Source organism: Nothoprocta perdicaria, unplaced genomic scaffold, assembly GCF_003342845.1.
Source record: "Nothoprocta perdicaria isolate Ctin4 unplaced genomic scaffold, notPer1 scaffold_47, whole genome shotgun sequence".
NCBI classification, from domain to species: Eukaryota; Metazoa; Chordata; class Aves; order Tinamiformes; family Tinamidae; genus Nothoprocta; species Nothoprocta perdicaria.
Window position 1 is genome coordinate 212,118 of NW_020455721.1, and position 11,002 is coordinate 223,119.

The following is an 11,002-nucleotide window of genomic DNA, read 5'->3' on the forward strand; positions in this document are numbered from 1 at the left end:
AATTCTCTCAAACTCCTCCAGTTCAGCAGGGAGGTCCCTGACATCGGAACCCGAAGGCGATGGCCATCCTGGTGGGAGCGGAGGCTGTGAGCTGCCGTGCACAGTGCCTGGGCCCTGGCTGTAATCTGGATAAACTGGGAATTACTGAGTGTGCCCGTGTCTTTGGCAGTAGAGGTGATGCAGTTTGCAAGCTCGTCCTGCTACATTAGTTACCCAACCTAAAATTCTATCAGGTGCTCAACACGCAAGAAGAGCTGTCTTAGGGATGCACGTTACTTATTTTTATCGCTTACAAGCAGCTTGCAATGTGTTTCATTTTCACTAAGTTATAGCAGCATTGAAAAGACAAAAATAACCCCCTGGTGAACTGATCACACGGTAGCTCCAAGCTGCACGTTTTGGCAGTGAAGAGGGAATTGGGCACCACAGAGCTGTGGCTGGTTTCAAATTCCTATCTAAATTACACCACTAATAGCAGAGAGATCTTTCTGTGTCATGTTGACCATCAAAGAGCCCTCGCACGGGACACAGTTTTGCCCCTTTATTTGAGTTTACAAAGCACATCGCCAGCGTTTTAGATGTTAACGAGATGTTGAGGCTAATAACAGAAATCAGCTATACTGAACAAGATTCGTAAACATGTGAATGGAATGTAATTATATGGCAGGCAGCTTTATGTTAAACAGTGCTTTAAATTAACATGCTTTCTGTCAAAGCAATCATACAGTCAGTATAATTAGGTTACTTTTGCTGCAAGATTAACTGAAACCGAGAAAAAAAGAAGGGTTGCATTCAGATTTCTTATTAGGAATGGGGGAGGGGAGATATTAATATTCCAGAAGGCTTTTTCATTGGAAGAATTTGGCTTCATGGTGAACTTTATGAGCAGACATTCCTAATTACAGTCCTTGTTAGCCCAATTTGTTATCTAGCTAGCTTGGAAGTCACAGCAGTGTTAAAATTATCCCTCCTCTTAATGTTTTCCAGACTTGATGAAGGGCAATCCAAACACGAGCTGGCTGCCATGCACAGGCCTTTTGCAGAGCGGTGCCAAGCTCACGAGGGAGCTCTTCAGCAGTGACGAGTTTTAACCGTGGACGCATCCTCACATACATTGCTCAAGAGATGAGAAATCTGCGTGCACAGAGGAACACAGTTCTCTTATTCATAGCAGTTGCGGAGTTATCATGTAAGAGGCAAATGTTTCATATTTTCCACCAGTTTTCCATATGCCTGGTGACCTAATGACTTCACCAGAAGCTGCAGTGCGTTGGAGAAAGGGTTTATCACAGCTGCATTTGTTTTCCTCTACTTCATGGCTTCAGCGTTCCCGGAGAGATTGTGTGGCCTGGAGGGGAAGCCTCACTTGCCTTTCCGCTTGTAGTCCAGGATGGCTATCGAGTCGCCTGTTCCGAGGAGAGGAGAACAGCTTGTGTTTAACAAGGCCCCTTGGAGAAGCCCTCTCCCAGACCAGGCTGCTGCAAGGGAGGAGGACACGGGCTAGTCCGGAGCCTGCCCGCATCCCTGGGATGCTGGATCTGCCGGGGGCAGGGAGGCAGCTACGAGTGCAGGGCCCGAGCCAGTTGCTCGTGCCCAAGGGCCGCTGAAGGTGCCCAGGACGTACCCAGCAGGCAGGAGGTTCTTGGGCTTCCAAAGAAGAGTTTGAAAGCTACCATGGACCAAATCCACCAAAAATTACGGTGCTTTGCTAGGGAGGGACAGTATCTGCCAACACCTGAGCCCAGCCTGAAGAATAGGGGAAAATCTTTAAAAAAAAAAAATCACCTCCAAAAACATAAGATGTTAACTCCTGCCCACTGCAGGTTGCAGAGGAGATACCCAAAGCATCCTCAGGGTGCCACAGGACCTACCCCAGGCATCTTCTTGGAGCGGCAGCAGAGATCAGAGAGATGCTGCCTTTGGCCCTGGAGGTGGCACTGGCCACACACGGTTAGGAACTCGCACCCTCTAAAACCCTCTTTTCTCCTGAGCATTGAGCCCCCTCAGGGTTCCCTCTTCTATAGCTGCTCTCCTTGCCTGTAGACCTCAGGGTCTCTGAAACTCTGAAAAACCCACTTGCATTTTATTTATTTTCCAGCCTACGCAGCATGTAGCAATTGACCCCATGTGGAACATGAGGCCTTGCAGTCCTTCCTCCCTAAATCATCCTGGAAATATTTTAGGCTGACAAGTACCAATAGGTATTTCAAAGACAGACACAGAAGAAGAAGACAAGCCTGTTATGCCAGGGCTAGCATGTTCACAAGCATCTGTTAATATGTTTGGCCTCCAGTGATGAAACTGGACGCTTGGGCTGCCAGAGCTGTTGATCATGACTCCCTCCAGTGGATCATCAGATAAGCTTGTCAGCAGCAGTAGGTCATGTAACAGATGATGCATATTTGCTTTAAATAGCTGGATTCCTCTACCCCAGTGGTAATCTGCAACTTGACTGACAAATAGGAAGGATATAAATATGCCATCACCAGTCTGGGGCACAAAGAGGATGAATGGATGAGGCAAAAGTAAACACGAATGTTTGGTTTGCACGCTTTGGCCTTTTAGATACAGTTTTCCTCCTGAAATTGAGTTCCATTCGTCACTGATAGTGAAATTGTAATAAACACTCCTACTTCACTGAAGAAATGTATAAAACTTGGGAATATTCTTAAAGGTACGATAGAACAAATGAAAGTATTTTCTAGATGTGAGGCTCTATTTATAATGGCCCAGGACACTAAAATGCAACAGGGCTGTGATAATCAAGAGTAGGACCTATGTCTAGATTGATAACTACCTGCACAACGTGAGCATTTTAATGTTCATTCAGAAACTGCCATTCGTAACTATGCCTGTGCAGACAGGGTGATAGACTGACTTTCTACCCCACAGAAATACCCCTTGCACTGATTGATTTGCCATTTGGGTTTCTGCAATCTCAACTCAATAAGTGATACCTAAAATGAAAGCATCGAGAATTTGATCTTATCATTTTACAGGTAATATGTTGTGGAGGAGCCTTTTGCTGGGACTGCTTAGGCCAACTTCCTTTTTGCCCCTGTTTTCCTCAAAAGATGCCCATGGAGGGTGGGCATGGGTTCCACTGCCCATGGAGGGTGTTTTGTTTGACCTCAGCAGACGCTCCCCTGGCTGTACAATTTTAATCATGATTTTGCCTGGTTTCCTTTAGTGAGCATCTAAGTTTCTGGCAGTGTTGTTGCTAGCTGTCGAGGCAACGAGGAGCAGATATAGCTCCTATTCACATACGTCTCAGAGCACTGAAATGAAGCAGCTGCTGAAAACATTTCAGGGCCACTAGATGAAAGGTAAATGAATCCCCTGGATCTTCGGGCAGTGGTGGCAGAGAAGAGACCTCACCCTAAATGTTGCACTTCCTACACTGGAGAACTTTGATCTGAATTTCTCCCGAGGATCTGCTTGCCTCACCAAGAAAAAAATCCCAAGGGAAACTCATTTGCTTTATTTTTGAGGGTTCCTTTTTGACAGATCAAAAATAAAAGGAGACCAGCTGTCTATGGGATGTTTCCTACCCATGAGGACTGAGAGAAGATCCCACGTGGTTCATCTTTGGTGCTAAGACCCTGCAGCCAAATTCTCAGCTGAGGTAAAATGATGGCAGTCAAGGAAGCAGCCCATTGTTTCCAGTTATCCTCTTTGGAGGTTCTGCATCACTCAGCATTGCCTCGTACTGTAGAAACTTTGGAATTTCAAGCAGACCAGAAAGACAGTGACTGTCGGTACGGTTTTCTGCGCCACTCGGCCTCTGCAGCTGGGTTGCCTTAGTTACCAGCCAGCGGGCAGGCAGAGGCAAGTGAGAAGTCATGCATTTTTAAAACCTCAAAGACTATATGGAGTAGTTTGTCTATAAATACTAAAACACATTGAGGGTCTGGCATCTCCGGGTTGCTCTCAAGAGGGAAAACAAGGTTATGTTATTAGGCAGCCCCGATTTGCAGCTCTCGGAAATGATGCCACATCTTTTTGCAAAGCACGGGATGTGTAGCTTTAAAAATTGCTCGTGCTAGCTGGCAGATGCCATGCATGGACTTTGGAATAATTTGGAGCTAAGGATACATTTATGGGTGGAAAAGAGGGTGGAAATTCACATGCCTGGTACTTTTCATTTTAGGAAAAAACGATAGTGGCCTGAAGCTATAGAGCAACAGGGAAGAGAGCCCTTATGTAGCAGAGCTGTGGGAAAAGCTTCATTTGAAGCCTGCAGTCAGTCCCAAGAGCCTGCCACAGGGAAAACTCAAAATAATGGTCCACGATGGTGCTGTGGGGTAGACGTTCAGCAGAGGTGAAGAACCTTCTCCTGCCACAGATCGTTTTGCTTTTCTTGCTCTTCTATAGGGGTATTTTAACTGTTTCAGTTTCTTTATTTCTATGGGAAGGAGAGACAGGAAAAGACTAGGACAAAAAAAATCACATGGAGCCATTTTGCTGCAAGAAAAAGGATATGTTGGAATCACATCCTCATCCAGTTTGCTGGCCGTGCACAGCAGAAGATTTGTCTCAGTCAGGAATATATTAAGGTTCTGGCTCACTATAATTTGGAAGAACTTCCCTCTGGGTTGTGTTTCAGCAATATTGGGATGTTTTCACTACCAGCTTTAGGAAGTCCTGCCTCTCTCTTGGGTGGACACAGCTGGGAAACTGGTGAGGAAAAATATTCAAGTTAAAAGCCAGCCTGCCTGTAAAACCCAAGAATGGGGGCAGGAACCCATGGAGATGTTACTGCTCTCCAAGTCCCCATGATATCAAACTGCAGCCTCTCGTGCTACAGAGCAGCCAGCTATTGGGATGGAGACTTCATGGAGACTTATCTGTGTACAGCAAATGTAGGCAATGTCCCCTGTCCTAGAGGTGAAGAGCTGAGAATACATGCAAAATTACCAGGGGGAATTTAAGATGAGTGCCCAGTGCTTGGGTGAAAACGCCAAGTCATGGTTAGGGCCATGATTTTGTGGCTGTTTTGTAAAATGTGAAGTGGGAATGGAAGGACAAACCCAGCACACACAGGGATCTCCACGGACCACTAAAGGACATTGAATGGAGGACATAAGGTGCGTAATTTACATGTAATCTTCACGGCTACATTTATACTATCACAACTGAGACTGCTTTTTAGCATTTCTGGGAATATAGAAATTTGGATGCTTGCCTAGTTTCTTAAAATCTCATTAATATCTCTTTCTTGGGTGAGCTTATTTAGTCAGCAGTTCAAAATGCAGCTCATTTTTGCAGTTAATTTGATCTCCATTTGGCAAAACCTTTAGTTCACTTGATTAACACCTTGAGAATCAAAATAGTTTTATGTTGATTACCTTCAGTTTTTGCATCAGGCATATTCTAGGCCCAGAATAACTAATACTTACTTGATGGAGAAAAAAACTCATACCTAGATTGTGTAAGATCTGATTTTTTCTTCTGGTGGTGATGACATGATAGCTAGTTATATATATGAAACAAAAGGTGTTATTAGTAGTATTTGCCTTTTTGGAGATGCCTCTTAAACCAGAGTTTGTGCAAAACACCTACAGGTCTCTTCAGCTACCAGCAGTCTTCATCGCATTTTGTATTTACACAAGATGAGAATATAGCCAAAATTTTCTATTATGGGTACGTAGAGCCAGCATCTTATTTGCGAAGGTATCAAGCCCTGATGCTGCTTATTCAGCACATTTGAAAGTCAATCTGCTCCTTTTAGCTAACAGAGCACACATGGTGAGAGACCAGCTCTAGACGCTCTGCTCTGGCTTGACAGGCATGTGAGACTTCACAGAGCCCATCAGGCATCACATGTTCCCCGGGAGCGGAGCGGGCTCGTCTTGCTTATTTTCAGAGGTGTTTTTTGCAGGGTTTTCCTTTTCAACAAAAATCTCATTTAAAAATTTGCAAATGTTCACACATTTGCCCTAAATAAAATACACGCTTCCTGGCAGGCACTTTCATGCTCCAAAACTTTATCTTGAATGAAAAAAAAAAAGAGAGAAGAAACCAGAAGAGGGGGAAAAAAGAAACAAACAAACAAACAAATTCACTCCCAAGCCTCAAGCTTCATTAGTTCTCTTTTCTTTTTCAACTGATGAATGTTTTCTTCTAAACTAGTCTTTCATATTTATTTATATATGTATATATAAAAGAGTGTGTGTGTGTATGTGTATATATATATATATACAAAAGAGTGTGTGTGTGTGTGTGTATATAGATATATTTGTATACATACTTGCTTATTTGTCATTTTCTTTAAATCTTTGCTGAATATATCACCCAAGAGGTAGAAGGGAGATGTTCTCAAAAGTGCTGTCTACTACCTAGCTATTGAGATGCTCTCACCTGGATATGTTGCCTTCTTATAAATTTTTAGTAAGCAGTAACATTTCTTAGTTCACTAAACACCGAGTTTTAGAACAGAACTGTGGACTATTGTTTGAGATGGAATTTAAAGCCCAATGATTATACTGGTAAGAGATGTTTCTCAAGCCATGCTGGAGAAAAATGACCCTTGATTTTTTTTCTAGGGTTGCTATTCTTGCTCTGATTTGCTTCTTGACACCCAAACACCCCGCAATGTGCAGTGGCCCTCCTTCCCCCTCGCCTTCCTACGCAATCACAGCAGTTAATTCGAGATCATTTCCCACCTGTGATTAGAAGGGAAAAGCAAGATGAAGAACTGACCCCATATCATGCGGTTGAGGAACTCTCCGAAGCTGTAGAAGCAGACGGTGATGGCAAAGCTACCAGCCAGGAAGGCTGCCAGCCCGGCGGGGCTGAACAGCGCAAAGAGCGGATATACCCACTCTCCCGTTGCCGCATAAATCCACAGCACCCTGGGCAAGGACAGAAAGTGCTTTCAGTTAGTACCAGTAAGGGAGAGGGAGCACTTTGTGGTCTTCAATTCCAGAAGGGCTGAGTTATCCGAACAGTCTCAATACAAAGAAAAGGAGCTCAGTAAGGTGTTTGGATTATTTGCCGTGAAGCACCCTGGAATCACTGCTGACCTGGATGCATTTCAGTGCAGGCTGGAATGTGCACGATGTTCTGCTGCCACCCCCCTGGCATGGATTATTACAGCTGTAAAACTGCAGTAATAAAAACAAGTGAAATGGTCAGAAATATGGATCTGTACTGGGCTGTACTGAGTATAGTATCTCGAGAGTATATACAGGATAGGGTCCCAATCCACATCCCGAGGGCTGGTGCAAAAAGAAGTGCTTTCTCTCAGTAGCATCTCTATCCTCTCACTGTTGACCAGTCCATGCATCATCTTAGAGAGTGGAAAAGTGGTCGGAGTGGAAAGGATTCAGGAGCTGAGAGGGCAAGGGAAATTTGCTTGCAACCTCACTCTTGGTCTAAAAGCAGAAAAAGAGGAGGAACAACTTCCAGGTAGGCAGCAGAGCTATAACTGCATTGCCTCTTCGTTTGAGAACCATCTGGAAAGCACCTTTGCTAAGAGGGAAAGAATAAACGAAAAAATGATAATTATGCCTACTTTGTAAGGCTTCTTTTCTGCTTAGCCCCTCCCTTTCGCCATTTTTTTTGCCTCTTAAAATGAATCTTGTCGTGGCTGGCAATTTTTTGGCATTATTTTCATGATTTATAGCTCATAAGAATGGCCTGCAGCAAATGCTTGGGTTAAGAATATAAAAATATTCTTTATCTATAAAATCTACAAGCAAATATAGTCTATAAATACATGCATTTGTATATACTTTTAATATAATAAGTGTTTTATATATGCTTATTTATTATCTTTCCCTCTCCTAGCAGCATTTACAAGGGAACACAACCTTAGTTTCTCTGAAGGGAGCCCTGCCTGCCCCTTCTAGTGCATGTCACGGCTCAGAAAGAGAAGTGACATTCAAGCTGCCCCCCAGGCAGGAAAAAATGTCACAAAATGGAGGGATCAGAGAGCACAAAGGAAAAATAATGGCTGAAAAGGTGAGCTCTTATTTTGCTGGTTAGAGAGGGAAAGGGTGTTGCTGAACTGCTGCAGAAGTTAGGGCAGCCTATCGATACCACGGAGAGGTGACATGTGGCAGGAGGCCATGGGAGGATTATTCTTTCCTCTGGTTGTTCGTGTGTCATTTCCAGTGTTAATGGGGGCTCTGGACTCACTGAAGGGAATGAAAGAAAATACCGAAGGAGTGGTTAAATGGGAAAATCCAAAAAGGAGAGAAGAAACTACGACGGCTATGTGAGCTCTCTGAAAGTGTGGTTAATTTGAAATTAAAAGGTTGCGAAATGAAAATGGGCATACAGTGAAAGAAAAATCTTGGTTCATGGCAGAGGTAGAATATGGACTCATTACAAGACAGCCATTAGTCATTTAGATTACAAGACAGCCATTTAGATTTAAATTGATATATTTTTTGAGTTTTAGTTTTGCAAAGATACAGTGGGTGAGCTATGTTGATTTTTATTCCCTTACAAAGGTAGTTTGATCTCTTCTCCAAAAGCACTTGTACAATTGTGATGATTAAGATATATTTTATCCTGATCTTTACTTTTAAATTGATTTTGCTACTGATACGGAAAAGGGTAAGCTCTTGTTACTTTCTTTTTAAGATTTAAAATGCCAATTTTAATATTTTATATCCTTCATAGTTTTCAATGTGATGACTCCCATACTACAGCATTACTTAGTGGAAACAGGAGGAGCTGTATCTCCCCTTGCAAGAATTAGCCAACAATCACAACAGTTTTGCTAGCCCTGATGTTCCGTGATTGAAAATACATTTCCTTTTTGAATGCTGCATATATCCAAAGCTGGAGTAAAGTCCCACTCGGAGGTAGGTAGATGGTGAAAAAGTCACCTTTTGTTCCATTTTTCCCTGCCTTGCAGCCAAAATTACTGCAAGGTGTCTATTAGAATTGACAAAATGACCTGGGAAGGCAATGTATTTCTCTCCCTTTCAGAAGCCACATCCGTATGTTGACTCTCACCGAGCAAGGAGGATTCCAGCCACGGCACTAGCAGTAGCTCCCATGGAATCACTAGGCACAAAGGACTTAGGGGAAAGCACGGCACACGTGGCTGCAGTAGTTGCCCTGAGGCTTGTCTGAGCTCCAAGGCAATAAAAGCCAAATGCTGCCGTAAGAGAAGCAAAATGAAGGTAGCATTAAGTACTGGAGTGAACCAGAGCACAGAAATGGAATTTAGGAAGCCATGATCCTAATCGTATTAGGCTCTGGACAGGATTAGGATAAATGGTTCCTAATTTGGTTATATAATGTAGTAGCAAAGTTCATTGTTTCCAAAGCCACTATTATAAGTTTCAAATCACAAGATTCCTTTATCTGTGTGATTTATTTTCTGTTCCGGGTTCTCATTCAGTGGAACTGAGGTACATAATGTTGGAGCGTATCTAGCTGAGAGTGAGAACTGGTGGCTAAGATGGGAAAATGAAACACCATGGTAGTCCCAGCTGCTTTGCATGAAAACAAATTTCTCCTCCGTTTATCAGTTATTCTGCATCTTCCACTCTAGGGTCTAGGTGCTTCCCGTGCCCAGTACAGCTCTGGGAAGTGTCTTATATCGCAGTGCACCCTGAAGCTATCCAGATCCATCCTGGAGCTGCTGTTCAGCATAATGCATAGCCAGAGTAGTTTGATGTGCTGGCAGCTGCCCGTGGTGGCTTCACGGAGGTCTCTGTGCCTCCTGCGGTGGGACACGGGCGCTGGAGCCTGCGCGCTACGAGCAGGAACAGATGCAAACCCAGCTCCCGTGGTCTGTCACACATGAAGGAGGTGGCCTGTGAACGGACCCAGCTAGATATTGTTTATTTGCTCAGAATCCCTGCACATGGAAAGTGGGATCAACAGGTAGGAGATGAATGATGGCCATATCACAAGAAACATAGGGGTTTCCGTCTGCAGCTGGAGGTGACCATGGAGCAGATGCTTCCTTGGTGCTCCAGTCCATGTGCACCTGGCTCTGAGTGTCACTTTCTAGCTCAGGTTTCTAAATCCACTCCCACTTCCCCAACAAGCATCAAGATAAGAACTATTCAAGTCTTACCAAGTGATATACAGAGACGAGGCAAATCCTACCAGGATGAGTCCCTTCTTCTTTGTTGGGTAACGATGTGGCGTGGCAAAGATTTCCAGGAAGGCGAAAGGCAATACGGTTGTGTGCTGAGGAGAGAAGAAAATCTGTCACAGGCTGGTAGCAGTGCTGCACGTGCACACATCGCTGCTCACAAAGCTCAAGAGCACACACGTGGGCAAAGAATTATTTAACAGTACTGTATGTAATGTCATACAAGTGCATGTGTCATTTTTCATAACGAAGAAATTTCCCTACGGTAACAACTTGTGGTGAAAGCTGGCCACAACCCAGGACCAGGCTGGCAGAGGAACTTCAGGAAGGTTTAACAAAGGTAAGAAAACGACTGCCAGAGGAGCTGGACTAGGTAAAAACTTCAGTTTCAAGCGCCTGTATGACCATAACTGCCTGAGCATGGGGGATTTTCAGCACAGGACAGAGAGGTTGCCCATGTGGTGGCATTAACTGTTTTGGGGCTGGGAAGCTGCTCCAGAAGGGATGCCGGTTCCTTCTGCATGGGGGAGAAGGTGGGAGCTTGGCGGAGCTCTGGGGCTTGGTACTAGGTGGACATGGGGAGCTCCTGGGATGCTGCAGAAACAGTTGAAAGTTTTGCAGTTTTCTGTGGGCAAGGAAGCCCTAGTTTTGAATTGCGATACCTAGGACAGAATTCCCAAGAGAAGACCTAACCAGCAACACAGCAAACACAGCAAACCAGCCAGAGATGCAAAGGCAGCCAACTATTGTAATAGTGATAGCCAACTATTCAGTTAAATTCCTGATAATTAAGCAAATGTTTTCACAGATAGATGGGGAGGGATGGGGCATGGGAGAAAGAAAGTTAGGGAAGGAAGGAAGGAAGGAAGGAAGGAAGGAAGGAAGGAAGGAAGGAAGGAAGGAAGGAAGGAAGAAAGGAAGGAAAGAAGGAAGGAA

At 44.2% G+C, this 11,002-nt stretch overlaps 1 protein-coding gene across 2 annotated transcripts in view; it reads right to left on the minus strand.

Annotated features, from left to right (window-relative positions):
• Positions 1–526: 526 nt before the first annotated feature.
• The window catches only part of ADTRP (androgen dependent TFPI regulating protein), a 29,312-nt gene continuing 18,836 nt past the window's right edge, over positions 527–11,002 (minus strand). For both annotated transcript variants that reach the window (XM_026047008.1, XM_026047007.1), the window contains 3 exons: positions 10,046–10,161; positions 6,703–6,854; positions 527–1,406 (listed from right to left, as the gene is read on the minus strand). In XM_026047008.1, the coding sequence (XP_025902793.1) occupies positions 1,363–1,406; positions 6,703–6,854; positions 10,046–10,161 (312 nt within the window). In that variant the 3' untranslated portion in view covers positions 527–1,362. The remainder of the gene's footprint in view (positions 1,407–6,702; positions 6,855–10,045; positions 10,162–11,002) is intronic.